The sequence below is a fragment of the Sinohyriopsis cumingii genome, chromosome 6, assembly GCF_028554795.1.
Source record: "Sinohyriopsis cumingii isolate HCF-2022 chromosome 6, ASM2855479v2, whole genome shotgun sequence".
Classification (NCBI taxonomy): domain Eukaryota; kingdom Metazoa; phylum Mollusca; class Bivalvia; order Unionida; family Unionidae; genus Sinohyriopsis; species Sinohyriopsis cumingii.
Window position 1 is genome coordinate 78,427,163 of NC_142966.1, and position 19,351 is coordinate 78,446,513.

A 19,351-nucleotide genomic window follows, 5' to 3' on the forward strand; every position below is an offset into this window, starting at 1 on the left:
GGATGGATAAGTTGACAGTATTGAGAACAATCATGTAAGTTACTAGCTTACAAATGATGTCCATTTTGTAATTTGGTGTATTTCTTTGACATACTGAACTGATATTCAAGTAACAAAGCCATTGTGTGCTATATATTACCGTATACAAGTACATGAATAATCGAAAGACAGACCATACTGAAACTTCTATGTCCCGTTTCATGCATCCTTATCATTTAGAAGAAAATCCCCGCTATGTTCTAAGCATGACTCAGATATGACCGAAAGACACATCAAGCTAAAGCCTATCTGTCATAGATTGTAATGATTAAAATCCAAAGACATCCAAGAAAAAGTTCATTTTGTCATAACAGTTTAAAGAAAAAAATCCAAAGACATGCAAAAAAAGCTCACTATGTCATAAGAGTTTAATGAGAAAAATCTATACACATGCATAAAAGCTTGCTGTGTTAAAAGAGTTTAATGAGAAAAATGCAAAGAAATGCAAAAAATGTTTACTGTGTTAAATTAGTTTAATGAGAAAAATGCAAAGAAATGCAACAAAAGCTCAGTGTCATAACAGTTTAATGAGAAACACTGAAAGACATGCAAGAAAAAACTCCGTGTCATAAATGTTTAATGAGAAAAATCCAAAGACATGCAAAATTTATCATATATTTTATTTAATCATGAGAAGTAAGAAGCCGTTGCATCATAAATATAAAAATAGTCAAGAAAGACATGGTACTAAAAGCAGTGTGTTGTACATAATATTTTAATATAATCAAGAGCCAGACAATGGCTACCATGTCCTACATAATTCAGTGTTACACTAGACAAATCTAAGGTTTGCATTTTTACAGCATTGCAACAAATGAATGCAGTATCATACCAAGGTAAGTGGAATAAAGTGCCTTGCTTATGAACACACCATGATCCAAGCTAAACCGATGGTGGGAATCAAACCAGCACCCCTCTGGCCATGAGTCCAACACCTTAACCATTGGCCCACTACAGTTCTTGAATCAAAATCTGGATAAATAACCCGTACATGTAATCTCATATGTACCATAGATTTAAATGATCCAATGTGTTAACAAAGCCACTTTTACATTATAATACTGGCTTGATTGCAGAAAACGGAACTGAAGGTCTGTAGCCACATAAGAATTTTGTTTTAGGTAAATTATATACCTATTAATTTCAGAGATAGAAAGAGGAAGATATAACCAATAAGGTTTGTTTACAACCTATGTATAACATGCACACAATAAAGAGCTAGTGTAACACAACCTTGGAACTTAGTATATTTGATGTGCCTGTAGACTGGATCTATACTCTTCATTTGAATTCTTTAAAATGAATAATACAGACTGTAATCTGCCAACATATTGGGAGTTGGCAGATTTTAGTCTGTACTGTTTGCAGTCAGATGTACAGTATGTATGAAAGAAAAACAAAATACCTATGATCTTTTTTGAGCAATCATGGCTGGTAAAGTGTGCCGTCTTAAGCGATTCTGGAGCAATCAAAATCATTTTATGAATGGCTGTGTTTTGATAACAAGCAGCATTCTTAATTCACAACTACCAGTACTGTACTATCAACATTTCCTGATTTTTCTGAGGCATGTACTTAACTAGTGTAGATTTCCTAAAACCTTTGTCATTAGACATTTTGGTTACAAGTAGCAGGATACAATTATAATATCCCCCAAACGTTAAGGATTTGTTTTCCATTGATTAAAGAATAAACCAAAATTCAGGTGTATACATAAACTGGTGCATCTGTGTGTGTGTGTGTGTGTGTGTGTGTGTGTGTGTGTGTGTGTGTGTGTGCATCATTACAAGCCTGTACAGAAGAAATACAAAGAAAACATTTTTATTTAATTCATAGTTTTACATATTAACATCTCTCTATGGATGGCACAAAACATAATTCAAGAGTACATGTTCAGTAGCATATAATTTGACAAGGAGACAAACAAGAATTTATTATTCTATATATAGTAATTCAAAATGCACTGCTGACAGGACATGATAAAAAAAGAAAAGCATTTAAAATCAATATTATTAATGAAAGAATACACTATTTTGTTCATATATTCACAGAAAAAAAGGAATGTTGCAAGTAAAAATATTAACAATAAGTTAATTTATTATCACAGAAAATCCTTCAAGCTCCTGACAAAAAATCCTTTACTCATTGATTTACTGTTTATGATGTTTAACACTGAAATAGTTATTGACAAATGACAGCATCTGAAATAAGAGCTGTAATTGCATCTTGGGATGTTGAAAATTTGTCCTCTTTCATAATGAGTTTAGCGTACAGCTGACACTAACTGGGGTTCTGATGCATCTGAAATAAAACAAATACCAGAGAAAGTAGGAATAGAGAATTCTGACATCTTGTAAACCATGTTAAAATAATAGAATATCCTTAAAAATTGCAGCAAAATTTCAGAAATAAAAATACCTAAGGACCTTTGCAATTATATCCTCATACCCAAATTATTGTTATAAGAGATGATATTTATTATGTGATTGACTGAAAGAGATAATATTTACATCATGATATCATCTTTTTGAAAATGCATTGCCCAGTGTTTACTGTATTTTATTGTTATGCAACCACTTATCTCAGATACCGTCAAGATACATTGACATGGTAAGTTTGGTTAACTCCATCTTTTGTTTTAAAAAAACATTATTGCCTGAATTACTGAAACTGGCATAATTCATTGTACCTTAGGATACATCCACAAAATGTGTTTGATAAAAAAACGAATTACACTTGTGTGTATTTTGATGATTAGAAGCCAAAACAGACAAAACCTTTGACCACAAAATCAATGTCATAGTGCTTACTATCAACTTATTCATTACAAAGCAAAATTTTATTATGGATAAGTCACTGTGTTACATGTACAAGTCACTGTGTTATATGTACAAGTCACTGTGTTATATGTACAAATCACTGTGTTACATGTACAAATCACTGTGTTACATGCATGAGTCATTGTGTTCACAAGCTCAAAAGGATACAAAATATTCAAGCACTGAACTCTGAATGGACCCATTGGTGAAATATATCTGGTTTTCAAACTGGTTCAAAGCATGGACATGTTGTTGGTTGTATCTGAACCATTCTAATTTAGCACCAACTGAATTTAGTACAAAGTTTTTGTCCCAGGTCAATGGAAGCATTTGTTCCATAGAGGTAGTGTCAAGATTTTTGAGAGGTTTGCTATGGTTGCATGTTGTAGGTTGCTATGGTTGCATGTTGTTGGTTGATATGGTTGCCTAGCTGTAGGTCACATCAGCATCAATTTCATTTAGGGCCAGCTACATATTGTTATAGTATTTAAATGCAAAGACTAGGTTGGTATGACCATCTATTCAGGACAGAAAGCCATAAAAAGATTTTCAAGATGGACACCAAAGAAGACATGTAAGAGATAAGATTGATATCATAGTGATACAAGACCAACTTTTGAACAATATGTTGCAAAAAGTGTTTAAATAAAAACTCTGATGTCAATGTGACCATCCTTTCAGGAGAGTTAACTTGAATAATTTTAATTAGGGACCATATGCCATACTGGGAGGTAATATTGGCAACATCTTCATTACGTACCATGTGCCATACTGGGAGGTAATACTGGCACCATCTTCATTATGTACCATATGCCATACTGGGAGGTAATACTGGCACCATTTTCATTATGTACCATATGCCATACTGGGAGGTAATACTGGCACCATTTTCATTATGGACCATGTGCCACACTGGAAGGTAACACTGGCAACATTTCATTATGAACCATCTACCATATTGGGAGGTAATATTGACACTTTCCATTATGACCATGTGCCATACTTGGTGGTAGTATTGGTACCATTTTCATTATGGACCATGTGCCATATTGGGAGGTAATATTGGCACCATTTTAATTAAGGACCCAACTACTTACTGCTAGTGTTGTACTGAAAATGCAATGCTGCAGCCATTTTGTGAAGTATGGTCAACAATATTTTTTTATTTTGGACCAACTACATAAGAACTGCTTCAGTGGAAACCCCATATCAAAATAACCATTTATTAAGAAATAATGGTTACAACATTTTCAATATGGTTTCTGTTGCAGCCATTTTGTAAGGTCAGATTGACACCATTGTCAAACAAGACACAACCATATGTACATGTAAGAAATGCTCTCTTGAAAAATCCAAGCTGATACAACAATTTTCCTTTCGCATCAACTAGATATCACAGTATGTCATTTAGTGAAAACACTGTGTCAGTATTATCATTTGTTCAGGATGATATGAGAGAATAAGATTTTCAAGATGGTTAAAATGGCAGCCACATTGTAGTCAGATTGGCACCATTTTCATTTAGGACTAACAGGGTATAATTATATGTCTTTTAGTGAAAATCCCATATTGATATGACCATCTGGTATGTATGTATAAACATAGGCATATATGTGTGTGCGTGTGTGTGTGTGTGCATGTGTGTGCATGCATGCATGCATGCATGCATGCATGCATGTATGTATGTATGTATGTATGTATGTATGTATGTATGTGGTTTACTGGAAAATGCATGCATGCATGCATGTAGGTAGGTAGGTAGTTAGGTAGGTAGGTAGGTAGGTATGTGGTTTACTGGAAAATCAGTAGAATTCAGTGCTGATTTTAAGTTAAATTCTAGAAATATGATGATAAAAATGCTAAAATTCATTAATATGATAGTGATAACAATCTTGTTTGGAATTGACTGATGATAGGCCCTCACATAAGCTCCTTCTAATCTGTGACCAGCTAATAACAATATTCTTGTCCTCTCACCTTTAGAGTATTAATTTTAAAATGGTTATTATCTGGAAAATGTGAGAAAATATTGAGAAACAACACACCTATATATTGTTGGTTGGGGTTTGATCTGTTTAAAGACAATTTTTTAAAAAACAACATCCATGGAATAAAATATGAGTGCATAAAACGTGATGCATATTAACATCATTATCCCATCTTTATCCTTATTGTGGCCTTTTGATAAGAACCGTTATCTATGCCCACAATAAATTGCTTATACTTAAGACACGTCTTCTCCTTCCTTAATGTGGCTTTTTGATGAAAACATTTATCTATGACCACAATAAATTGCTTATACTCAATGTGCCTCTTTGATGAGAACCACCTTTTTCTGTGTCCCCCATACATTTGTAAGATGTGAAAACTTTCAACCATACATGTAAACAGTGGAGATGAACTTTGAACTATACATGTAAACAGTAGAGATGAACTTTGAACTATACAGGCAAACAGTGGAGATGAACTTTGAACTATGCATGTTAACAGTGGAGATGAACTTTGAACTTTACCTTTCATGCTCTTCCTTGGTCTTATAATACCTCTGTTGGCCGGAGGAGCTGTAGAAACTAATCGAGTTCCAGCAGATTTACCTCCCTTTGGACTGTTAGGTCCCCTGTTTTCATATTCAGCTGATGTTAGCACAAGTACATCAGTTAAGGTCAACAACAAAGGAGCTGTTATGCTCAAACTAGTGGATACAGAATGTGTAAAACAAAATACACTCCACTGCTGTGACTGTGATGAGGGTAGGTGAATAAAGCAAAACACATTCACGTAAATGATACCTACATAAAAACAAAAGCAAGCAAATTGTTGTTACTAAGTGATGTCAACAGTAACTATAGTTTTTTAATACATATCTGATACGAGTCCCATCATCACACAGCAGAAAAGGGAACAGTATCAGCAAAAAATCATTTATAAAGTGATTTCTAACACAACAATTAATGTAAGATGTTTTTGATTGGTTGAACAGCAAAATTTATGTTAGTATGATCAACAAGACACTTGATGTAAGATGCTTTTGGATTGGTTAATGAACAAAATTTGTTTCAGTATAATCAACAAGACACTGCTGATGCAAGATGCTTTATGATTGGTCAAAGAACAGAATTTGTGTCAGCATAATAGACACGACACTGTTAATACAATTTTATTGACAATCTGATTATATGATACTCTGTGTGATGAAGTGGCACAAAGAAATTATTTGTCAACAATTTCTAAACATGTGTTTAATAGGGCCAACAGCTTTGTGTCAGAGAACATTACTGGTAATTTTACTGTTGTAAATATCTGCAGGGTTCACACACTTTTGAAACAAAAATTCCATGTCATTCCAAGATTTTATTTGGGATTAAACTGAATTTTTCAACAATTATCTATGGCCAAAACAAAATGGAATAAACAATATTTTGGTATAAAAATATGCACTTAAAAAATGAATTTTTGTTTCTATTTCAAGACTTTCCCATTATAAGCAAATTCCAACCTGAACTAAACATCTCACTATGCACTAAAACACAGAATTAACTAATAGCTATACTGAAAATTCAAATATCTTATATATTAATTAAATAATTAATTAAATAAATTATACATGATTTAAAGTGTACAGGATAAACATGTTACACATGTAACTTTTCAAAACTCTGCTTATCTGTATCGTGTCAGAGATGAAGAAATAAAAAGCAATCGACTGACAGATATTTGTTTTCTTCTCAACTTTGTAACTCTGAATAATCAGTCAAGACAGCAATATGAGTTACCAAGGCATTCACATTTCCTAATAATTGTAGATATTTACATGACAGACAATAAATAAAGTGTTCTCATATAAGCACAGATAGATTCATTCATCAAAATCTTAAAAAAATAGATGGACTTTGTAAGAATTAGCAGTTGTGACCAGATAATGTATTTTCATCTTATTTAATAAAAGAATATCAAAGATAGACTAATTGACAACTTCACTAGGCCCAGAGTATACAGAATACTGGTCTAGCTTTCTTGTTTGTTATATTTTTGGGGATACTTAGGTTACACCCAAAAGCCTGTCTTTCCGTTATCAGATCAGTGTTTTTCTAACTGATAAATTAAATTCTGAATTTTCATGCTCATATTATTACAGCAAATGGCCAACACCTGACTTTAACAGAACAGGCAATGTTATTTAACTCTTAAATTAAGCTTAATTTTTACTTACTTTCACTGCAGAAATATGGTTGGAAGCAGCCACTTTGCATGCATGGAAATTAAGACTTTCCATGGAATCTTCCACAAAATGTTTACCACTTTGTAAAATGGTTTCCTCATGTACTGTTCTAGAATCCTTGCTGGAGTTTTTCTGGATGTATTCCAGTTTTTGCATGATACCGTCCCCATTTAATTGTTGAAATTACTGATTTTACCTACTTTTTTTATATGTTATTTGTTGCTTGGTGAGAAGAGAGTTATTTGGACACATGTATTGGAGAACCAGTACAGTTTCCAAAATATGTGACTTTAGCTGATTAGTAGAAGGTGCTGATATATTTGAATGTGTCTAAAGTGACCTATATGTGTCTAAGTGACCTACAGGTGTCTAAGTGACCTATATGTGTCCAAGTGACCTATACAGCAAGACTACATTGACTTTGATCAGTCTTTGCAAAGATACTGACTTTTCCACAGTTAGTAACAAACCTACTCATGTACCTAACTTTAATTTGATTTCCCAGTAGTGTGGGAATCCTGTATTTGTTATAACTACTTCTCTTATGCATTAGTGGTACAACTCCACTGACTAAAGCAAAATCATCATTGCCATCATAAAATCTACAATACAAGATTAATATCCCATACTTATTTATTATTATAACTTTCAAAATTATTTTTGGGAAGGATATTTGCTGCTATTGGCAGGAAGAGTATGTCTGTTTCTGTGACAATCTCCAGGTCATGTCTAATTGATCCCACTCCACTCTCCCCCTCCACACCAACAGCAATTGCATACAGTTCTATCTCAAATGTGGTCTTCATGCCAGGTGCAACCTACAATAAAGATGTTAACTTCCTTTCATGAAATTGGCCTATTATATGGTGTGGCAGTTTCAGTGAGCAATTATTGCTTAAAAAGTTGCACGTATATAAGAAACGAAACTATTAAATATTAATAAAGTCACCAATAACCCTTAAAAAAAATCTGATGTAACAATGTAAGGTGAGAATGAGCATATTAAATGGGAGGTCACTAGGAATGCTTGTTCGGTTAAAAACTGTACACTTTTCAGTGAGAATTATAAAATACTGACTATTTAATTAAAGCAAACCACCCAATTCTTAAAATGAAACCCTCATAGAAAATCTTTTGGATCTGATCCTACATATAGATTTTAATTAAAATAAAATGAAAATGTGCCTTCACTGGAAGAGCAACATTCCATGATAGGAAGAAATGCTAGAAGCATAGTACTTATGACATGATAGGAAGAAATGCTTTTGGTAATGAAGTTGACAGTATTTGTAATGAGAGTTGACAGTATATATAATGAGAGTTGATAGTATATATAATGAGAGTTGACTAGTTTTGTAATGAGAGTTGACTGTATTTGTAAGAAGAGTTGACTATATTTGTAATGAGAGTTGACAGTATCTGTAATAAGAGTTGACTATATTTGTAACAAGAGTCAACAGTGTTTGTAATAAGAGTTGACTATATTTGTAATGAGAATTGAATGTATTTGTAACTTATTACTTCTGTAATGTGAGCTGACTATGTTTGTAGCCTATCACTTCTGGTAATGAGAGCTGATGGTATTTGTAATGAGAGTTGACTTATTTGTAATGAAAGTTGACTGTATTGTAATGAAAGTTATTACTTTTGTAATGAGAGTTGACTGTATTTGTAATGAGAGTTGGCTTTATGTGTAATAAGAGTTGACTTTATTTGTAATGAGAGTTGACTTTATCTGTAATAAGAGTTGACTGTATTTGTAATGAGAATTGACTATTTGTAACTATTTACTTTTTGTAATGAGAGTTGACTGTATTTGTAATTTACTACTCTCACATAAAATGAAATTGATTGCTGATTGCAATGAACCAAATAATGGCAGCAGAAATAAATTTGAAGTAACTCTTTTTCCAATGAACACATGTGTATAAACAACTAGAAGAACACTGAACAATTTTCTTACTCCTGCCTATCCTGCACTCTACTCCTATTCCATGATGGAAACAAGTCTACAGTATAAAAAAATGGAACATAAGTCTTGTGAAATTACTGTGTCGGTACAAAGATATACCAACATGTATATCTTCTTATGATGTCCACAATATATAAAAAATTCACAGCAAGCCACAAAAAACTGCAGAAGTAGTTGCATTCAGGAAATTCTCTCACATACTACACCCAGGTGTTAGTTAAAATGGGTAATAACTCTTACAAAATTCAAGGTAGCTTGAAGCACAGATTCTGTCTTAAAATGCATGCAGCTACTAGAGCAATAACAAAAATTGCAGAAGCAAAGTAATTTGTCAGCATCTGCATCATCTCATAATGACCATAATGTTTACCAACTTTGCAGGACTAATTGCACAAAAATCACACTTTCATACACTGTGATAAGCAGCAAGATAAAATGGGCAGTAACTCAAACAAATACAGCTGGAGCACAGTGACTTGTCAATATGTGCATCTTCTGGTGATGACCATAATAATTACCAAGCTTCATGAAAACCTATAAAAAAAATGTTGGGACTATTTACACAAACAAGAATGTGTCATGCTACAAAACAAAACAGGCAATTAGTCTAATAAAAATTGCAGCAGCACTGTGATTTGTCAACATGCGCCTCTTCAGGTGATGACAATAATACTTGACAAGTTTTATGGCAATCCATAAAAAAACTGCACGAATTTGGTTTTAAAACAATTTTCCATGTAGTCTGATGTATCTTTCTATTAAATGTGCTATGAAGTATAGTATGGGCTTGATGTTCACACCAAAATCAACCATCATCAACAACAGCTACATATCTATGCAATCTGCAGGCAGAACAAAAAGTACTAACTCAGGCATGTAAAACAATGAGGAAGAAATCTTTTGCATAATGCACAAAGAAAATCAAGTGGCCTTAATATTTCTTGCTTATTTACGCCAGTAAACATGACTTACCGGTCCAGGTACATAGATAATCCTGATACCAGTTGCTGGCGGTGGCTGTTTGATCTTGAAACGGCATGGGTCCACCCCAGTGTTCACGAGGGATACGTCAAATGTGTATGTATTCCCTTCCTTGAGGACCCCAAAGTCCACCTCATCTGGGAGCAAATTCATTCCCTTAATATGAGCTAAATTGGCTTGACCCTTGATAGTGGCACCAGCAACAACAGAATTCTTCACTTTTCTCTTCACAGGATCCTCAATGGCTTGAAACTGTACATGGTTATAAAAAAGATAAAATTTAATTTTCTTATACCATACATTTGCAAGATTTTGTCAAATTTTATTTAAGAAAGCTTTTTTTTTTGACAGTGACCCATACCCCTAATTTCAAACAAATCTACAAGGTGCCCTCTATCACCCATCACTGACAAGTATTCATGATATAGAAGACATCCTGTAATATTTTACAGTGCTTTAGTCTGTTTTAAAATATACATGAAATAAACAATGTGCAAATTAGATTAGCTTCTTCCTTACCCCAAGTAAAATATATCCAAAAGATTTAGCCCAAACATGTAAAGTAGAACCAACATTACTCTGTGGAAGCAATTTTTCCTCTTTCAATCACAGTAATCTTGACATTTGATCTTCTAACTCCTAAACTGACAGAATACTTCCTTACCCGAGATACAAATAATCTTCAGTGTTTGATCCAGTTATGTGTTATATATTTTATAATACTATATGCAAGCCATCCATCAGGACAATCTGATTAAAATCAGATCTCCACTGTCTTTGGTGAAGACCTGACAATGCAAGATTTTGTCAAATTTTATTTAAGAAAGCTTTTTTTTTTGACAGTGACCCATACCCCTAATTTCAAACAAATCTACAAGGTGCCCTCTATCACCCATCACTGACAAGTATTCATGATATAGAAGACATCCTGTAATATTTTACAGTGCTTTAGTCTGTTTTAAAATATACATGAAATAAACAATGTGCAAATTAGATTGGCTTCTTCCTTACCCCAAGTAAAATATATCCAAAAGATTTAGCCCAAACATGTAAAGTAGAACCAACATTACTCTGTGGAAGAAATTTTTCCTCTTTCAATCACAGTAATCTTGACATTTGATCTTCTAACTCCTAAACTGACAGAATACTTCCTTACCCGAGATACAAATAATCTTCAGTGTTTGATCCAGTTATGTGATATATATTTTATAATACTATATGCAAGCCATCCATCAGGACAATCTGATTAAAATCAGATCTCCACTGTCTTTGGTGAAGACCTGACAATGACCGCTAAGGGGTCAATTCTAATAGATCTATCTGCCCAATTTATCTATATAACTCTTACAAATCAATCTGCCCAATTTATTTGCAATAATCTAATTGATCATCATCATCTTGAACAGACTGAAACCACAAGCAGAAGAAATAATCCCTGAAGAACAGGCTGGGTTCCGGAGTGGAAGAAGCACAACAGAACAAATATTCAATCTCAGGGTTCTGTGTGAAAAGTACTAGCAACACCAACAAGACATCTATCATGTGTTCACAGATTTCAAAAAGGCCTTTGACAGAGTCTGGCATGAGGCATTGTAGGCCACAATGAATAAGTATAACATGGGTCAAAAGTTAACCAATACCATCAAGCAGCTGTACGCCAAGGCTACCAGTGCAGTAATTGCCCAAGGTTCTGTGGGGGACTGGTTCTAGACAACAGTGGGAGTGCATCAAGGCTGTCTCCTGTCACCCACACTTTTCAACATCTACTTAGAGCGCATCATGAGCAAAGCCCTGGAAAACCAGTGGGACAGTCAGCATTGGAGGGCGTAACATCACCAACCTCTGCTTTGCAGACGACATTGATGGGCTGGCAGGCAGTGAAGACGAGGTTGCCACCTTAGTGAAGAACCTGGATGAAACATCTTCCAGATTTTACATGGAGATAAGCACTGAGAAGACAAAGCTGATGACAAATAGTGGCAAACAAATCTCGGCCAAGATTAAAGTCAGAGGACATGAGCTGGAAACAGTGAGCCAGTTCAAACATCTTGGTTCCATAATCACCGAAGAGGGATCAAGAGCAGAAATTTTGTCAAGAGCAGCACAAACAATGGCAGCTATGTCAAAGCTAAGACCCATCTGGAGAGACAAGAATATCTGTCTGAAAACTAAAATGAGACTATTTTGAGCTCTAGTCATCTCAATCTTTTTGTACTCATGTGAGGCCTGGACCCTAACAGCAGAATTACAACGAAGAATCTAGTCACTTGAAATGAGATGCTACAGAACCATCCATGGCATCTCTTACATGGACCACATCACAAATGAAGAAGTGTGTAACACCATCAGGCGCAAAGTACGCCAATATGAAGACCTCCTCACCACTGTTGAAAAGAGAAAACTGAAATGGTATGGCCATGTCACTAGAGCCAACAGTCTATCCACAACAGTCCTACAGAGCAGCATCCAGGGTGGCAGAAAGAGAGGTAGACAAAGAAAAAAGTGGACTGACAACATTACAGAATGGACCAGGAAAAGTTTTGCGGAGACACAGGCATTGGCACATGATCGATACAAGTGGAGGGAACAGGTCAGATGTTCAGCAGCACAGTGCCTCGATGACCACACTAGGTCAGGAGACTGATGATGATGAATCGATCAATCTGCTCTATTTATCTATACAACTCTTACAGATCAATCTGTCAAATTTATTTGCAATAATCTAATAGATCAATCTGCCCAATTTATCTGTACAACTCTGACAGATCAATCTGCCCAATGTATTTGCAAGAATCTAATAGATCTATCTGCCCAATTTATCTGTATAACTGAAAGATCAATCTGCCCCATTTATTTGTCTAACTGCAACAGATCAATCTGCCCAATTTATTTGCAATAATCTAATAGATCAATCTGCCCTATTTATCTATACAAGTCTTACAGATCAATCTGCCCTATTTACCTGTATGACTGACAGATTAATCTGCCCTATTTATTTGTATGAGAAAAAAAACACAATCTGCCCTATTTACCTGTATGACAAATTAATCTGCTATATTTATCTATATGACTGACAGATCAATATGTCCTATTTATTTGCATCATTGTGCCAGGCCATTCTAACAATCTTTGTAATCTGAATGTCACCATGAGGAATCAAGAAGAAAACAAAAAGACAATTTACAATATATCTTACACTAAACAATATATCTTACATTTTACAATATATCTTACACTGAACAATGTATCTTACAATTTACAATATATCTTACACTGAACAATGTATCTTAAAATTTACAATATATCTTACACTGAACAATATATCTTATACTGAACAATATATCTTATGCTGAACAATATATCTAACACTGAACAATATATCTTAACTGAACAATATACATTTATGGGTAAAAGAAAAGAAATTGATGTAAGACTAATTTTGAATGCATCCTTCAATCACAATCTTTTTCCATCATCATTCACCACTATCTTTTTCCTCCTGCCATGCCCATATCCATTGTTTTTTTTCCCCAACCCTTTTCTAAACTTTTTGTCATTTCCCATCAATAAAACCTGTATGGCTACTAACAGAATTGGCAGATTGCTTGGCCATAACTGAACATTTATGACAAAAGCAAAACTGATTACTGTTGTCGTGTGCATAAATAAAAAAAACATGCTGTAGAAATGCTGTTGCTATTCAATAAGTGTGTTTGATGCCAAATGAAATATACTGTATCTGCAATGCAGCCAGATTTGACAATAACTGGAATCTTTTTAAAAAAAAACACATTAACATCATTTTAAGGAATTCTCAATAATTCTGGATGAAATAATATATAGACTGCTTGTGTTTTTTTGATAAAATGCTGATGGTCTAAGTTCACGTTTTTGACAAGGATGTAAACAGGATATCCACAAGATTCCTTGATAGTCCAAACTGTAACACTGAATCAGCTGAACTTGGCTTTACATGCTTATATAAAATATTCATGGAAGTATTACTAAAGTTTAACTATGTTAATGTTCATAAGAAATCATAATCACAATTGAAATAATAATAATAATAATAATAATAATAATAATAATAATAACAATAATAAAATAATAATAATAATAATAATAATAATAATAATATTGAAAGAGTCATACAAATTAAATATAAAGCAGATTATTGTTGATGATAGTGATGATTATTATGACAACTAAGTTGTCTGCAAATTAGGTTTAACGTCACAAAAGGTGTAATGGTAATGTATGCATCAGTGCTTCATGTGGACAAGACATTGAAACTACATGCTTGAGAGTGCAATAAATACTCCCTAATCTGATTAGGAAGTTTGTTTTATCGCCTATCATCAATTATTGACTACTGACGGGTGAACTATGAAACAATATTATATATGCAATATATTCTATATTATTTCAGAAACAAATATCTGCTTTGGGTCAGTTGCACTGGGGGCAGTGGGCGGCAGTGTGGTCTAAAGCATCTGTATTTACCAATCACTGCTATCTCAACTCTGTCTGCATGGGTTTGAGTCTTGGGCTTGGCCAATGTCAGTATGTGAGAAAGTTGGCCAGTAGCTTCCTGTGGGTCAATGATTCTTACCAGAGTTTTCCTGGCTTCTTCTTCCAACAGTTACACTGGCCACCATGTATAGTCTATCTTGTGCTGAAAAATGGCGTTAAACCCAAAACAACAACAACAACCAAATGCAAATGACAACTGCAACATAATGATAGGAAAAAACAAGTGTTCTGTCAAGAGTTCATGAGAGAGACACTGGATGTAGACTACCACAAAATATAATCCAGATAATGACCTACAAAATGCTAAAAATAGAGTATGAATGTCAACAATTTATCATTAAGGGACTGGTTTAATGAGATGATGTGCACATTTTAACATAATAAAATGCAAATTTATTCAAAAGTGTTAAGTTTTGTCCATTTGCATGCTAACAACTGGGTTGAGGAAAATCCTCCCTCTGTTGAGGTCAACACTCCTGACCAAATTTCGCCAATCTCCTAATCTGTCCTAAGGTGATCTCGTTGTTCAGTCACATGTATGGTTACATACCCTTTTGTTGGGAATGGCTCCAGGCCTGCCACCCTTGATCACACTAGGTAAGGGGACTGAATCTTTCCTGGGTTTTCCTAGCACATCCACTTTTAAACTGCGTGTCAGTACCATTTCATGTTCATCTATGGGCATATCATACACTGCAAGGGTTAAAGTCAAATGACATACCAACAGAATAAAACACAGCTGGGATCAGGAGAAATACAGAGAGTGAGAGAGACAGAGGCAAGAGGAGAAATGTATACTATAGTATATTTTAGTACACTTTGGTTTAAGATATCATATAAAAAGGATCATACAGTATGGCCTGTTCAAGAATTAATAATGTGGCTAATGGGGTGTGAATCAAATTTAAAACTGACAGAAAAAGTAGGTGCTTGGAAAGTATAAAATCTATTAATTCCTCCCACAGTTCACCTTTTTTTGCAAATCTGCTTTACACTATAACCATACAAATATAGAAACCACATTATGCATTGGAAAACATGAAAACAAAGTGAGAGTTACTTGACAACTTTCATATCAACATCAATGCATGCCAGTAAGAAGATTAATAAAGATATTATATCATAAAGAAGAAAAAGGGACCAGAGAAGAAGATGGTGAAGAAAAAGAGGAAAAATAAGATGAAGAAAACAAAGAAGAAAAGACAAAAAGTGTGACAGAATGAAGAAGAATAACTATTTTCACATCATAGAGAAAAATGTTTCAATATGCTTCAGAGTATTTTAAGATAATTTTAGACTTCTGTCTTTAACACAGAACTGCATAACTGCTTAGTAATACACACTTTTAAAAATGGAAAGATGTCCACAAAGTTTGCCAAAAAAGCAAACATTTAACAGGAAGACTGATACAGAACTTTACACAAAGTTACATATTCTAGTATATCTCTACCTTCTTCAAGTGATGGTTGTTCAACGATAACCGGGTGTTCTATATGAGAATGTACATCTGACGGGGATTCAACACCTCCTGCTCGCTTTGGAGTAGGATTCCCTGTAAACATATAGACTTATGAACACTTAGAATCTCCATAAATGCATCCACTTTATGCAACCTAGGATTCCAAGTAAAAATGGTGCTTAGAAATGATGTGATTCCTCATAAAATACATAGATCATCAATTGTTACAATGGAATTCATTGCAATACACTTAGGCCAATTAACATCAGGATTAGATGTAAACACACTAGTTTATGAACACTAGAACTCCCTGTAAACATGCAAGTTTATGACAATGAGGATTCCCTGTAAATACTACATTCAAGAACACTAGGATTCCCCTTAGGATTCCCTGTAAATACTACATTCAAGAACACTAGGATTTCCATTAGGATTCCCTGTAAATACTACATTCAAGAACACTAGGATTCCCCTTAGGATTCCCTGTAAAACATAGGTTTGTGAACACTAAGATTCCCTGTAAACACATAAGTTTATGAACACAATGATTTCCTGTAAAAAAATATCAGTTGATGAACACTAGGATTCCCAGTAAAACACTTAGACTGAAAAACAATAGGACCCCCTGTAAATACATAGGTTTATGTACACCAATATTTCGTGCAAAACAACTACATTCCTAAGATTCCCTGTAAACATACCAGAATTCTCTGTAAAACAAAAGCTTATGAACAGAAGGACTGCCTGAAGAAAAAAACCTTAGGATAATGAATGCTAGGATTCCATCTAAAGACATAGGTTTATCACTGGTGCTTGGAGTACCAGGATTCCTGCAAATATGTATGCTGCTGAACACAGGCTTCCCCCCCAAAAAACACACGGAATTCTTATGAACAACAATTCCACCCTGTCAACACACAAGCATTTATGAAAGCATTCCCTATACACATACTGCTGTTTATGAACACTGTTTAATTGGTTCCCTGGTCCTAGAGCTTTGTGCAGAATTTCTGTTCAAAGTGACTTGGTGACCAGATGGTTTATTACAAACAGAATGACAATAGACAGAGAGAGAGAGAGAGAGATAAGGTAGGTAGCAAGGTAGATAGGTAGACAAAGAATGACAGATAAAGATAGGTAGGTGAAGACTGGCAGACATCTAGACAGGCAAAGAACTGGAGCCAAATATGAATAGTGACAAGTACATATCTAACAAGCTAGCTAGCATAGGAGAGAGAGAGAGAGAGAGAGAGAGAGAGAGAGGGATTAATAATGAATGCTTAAAATTGAAAATATACAGGTATCTGTAGATACAATTTCTTCAAGTTCAGAAAAATTGTTGGTTGATTTATGATCAATCAATGCAAAAAGAAAATTGAATAAATGGATTTAAAAAATCTTTTATCTATAGTAAAAAAGCTTCAACATCTTTATGATATTATCCCCCCCAAAATAATACTAGCATGAGGAATGGCAAGCTGTTAATTTGTAAACATGTACCTCTACCTCTCGAGTATCCCTCATCCCAACAAGAGGAGACAAGTCTATAGCAAAATAAGATGCATAACTCGTCATATTGTAAGTAAAATGAATGGTTAACATGCATATGCTATGTTTCATAGTAATCCACTGAAAACTGAGAACCGATTCATTCACAACATTTTATCTAATAATGCATCCAGCTGCATATGGAAATGCTTAAAGAGATGTACAAGGATTTGTCAATATGCGCATCTTTAGATGATGACCATAAATTGTACTAAGTTTTCACAGCAATTCATAAAATACTGCAAGACAAGTTGCATTTGCAATATTCTGCACAATATTATATTTGGCTACAGGCCAAAAAGGGCAATAACTAATGAAAGCTGCAACTGCAGAGTGATTTGGTGACAAGCACATCTTCAGATGATGACCATAACATGTACAAGTTTCATGGTGATCAATCAAATAAACTGCAGGACTAGTTGCTTTCACAAGATTTAGTCACACACTGTATTCAGCAGTAACTTAAAAAGGGCAATAATTCTAACTCAAATTGTGAGAGGACAGTAATTTGTCCATATCTGCATCTTCAAGGATGACCAAAACATGTACAAAGTTTCATGGTTATCCACTAAGACTGTGAGTTTGCAGTCCCAAGTTAGCAGATACCATATTAGGCTCTAAGTCAAAAAAGGGCAATAACTCTAACACAAATAGCATCAGCACAGTGATTTGCCAATATGCATGTTTTCAGACCATTACCATAACATCGCCAAGTTTCATGGAGATGCATTGAAATCTGTGAGACTAGTTGTATTCACATGATTCTTTCATACACAACATCAAATTGCAATTCAAAAGGGACAATAACTCTAACAATCAAAATTGCAGGATCAAAGTGATTTATTGATATTCACATCTTCAAATTATGACCATAATATTTACCAGACTTTACAAATATCACATACAAAAGTCTGGGACTAGTTGATTTAAAAAAAATTGCAGGTGCATAGCAATTTGCTGATATGCACAGCTTCAGAAAATAACCATAACATTTCCTAAGTTTCATGGTAGTGTTTTGAAAACTGTCAGAGTAGTTGTGTTTGTGAGATTGCTCATACAATGTATTAAGCTGTAAGCAAGAAAGGGCATTAGCTACTATAAAACTGCAGAAGCAAGGTGATTTTGTTGTTATGTGCATCTTCAAGTGATCAAATTCAAGTTTCAAGGCAATATATAAAATAACTGTGTGACTGTTTATGTTCACAAGATTATGTGATGAACAGAAGGAAGGATGGGTAGACATGAGGATTCCTATATACCACTACAGAAGTGGTACTATAAATACTTCCAATATTCATCTCCTTGTAGCTCAAATCTGTAACAGTGCATCCCGATTACCAAACACATAATTTGGTGAATGCCCCTGACCAAGCAAGTGAGAGACACACATTGCAAAATAAGAAAAATTCACCATGACTCAAATGAAATCTGGCTATGTCTGCTCAGCCCGAATCAACTGAAAAAATACTATTCAGAAAACTGATGACTTGGAGGGTTGAAGTGCTATTACTTTATATAAGATGAGAAGGAAAAATATAACAAGAAGTGTTGCTATTCTTAGTTCATTTTACTATCGCAAACGTACTGTTCTAAATGATCTTTATATTATTTTTATAATTTACTTTTCTTTATATGCCACTAGAGAATTTTATCTTAACAACTGAATCATTATTTGAGAAATTATTGTGAATTCCTATAAAAAGCATTATCTAGAACTGTTTCAAGTATTAACATCAGTGGAACAACATCCAAGGGAGGTAATAACCAGCCAGTCTAATCAT

At 34.2% G+C, this 19,351-nt stretch overlaps 1 protein-coding gene across 6 annotated transcripts in view; it reads right to left on the reverse strand.

Annotated features, from left to right (window-relative positions):
• Positions 1–642: 642 nt before the first annotated feature.
• Positions 643–19,351, reverse strand: part of LOC149797280 (sperm-associated antigen 17-like) — a 117,448-nt gene continuing 98,739 nt past the window's right edge. For 5 of the 6 annotated variants that reach the window (XM_089961989.1, XM_089961988.1, XM_089961992.1 and 2 more), the window contains 6 exons: positions 16,014–16,115; positions 15,114–15,256; positions 10,022–10,282; positions 7,751–7,895; positions 5,372–5,506; positions 643–2,340 (listed from right to left, as the gene is read on the reverse strand). In XM_089961989.1, the coding sequence (XP_089818115.1) occupies positions 2,303–2,340; positions 5,372–5,506; positions 7,751–7,895; positions 10,022–10,282; positions 15,114–15,256; positions 16,014–16,115 (824 nt within the window). In that variant the 3' untranslated portion in view covers positions 643–2,302. The remainder of the gene's footprint in view (positions 2,341–5,371; positions 5,507–7,750; positions 7,896–10,021; positions 10,283–15,113; positions 15,257–16,013; positions 16,116–19,351) is intronic. The other variant, XM_089961990.1, reaches the window with a different exon arrangement.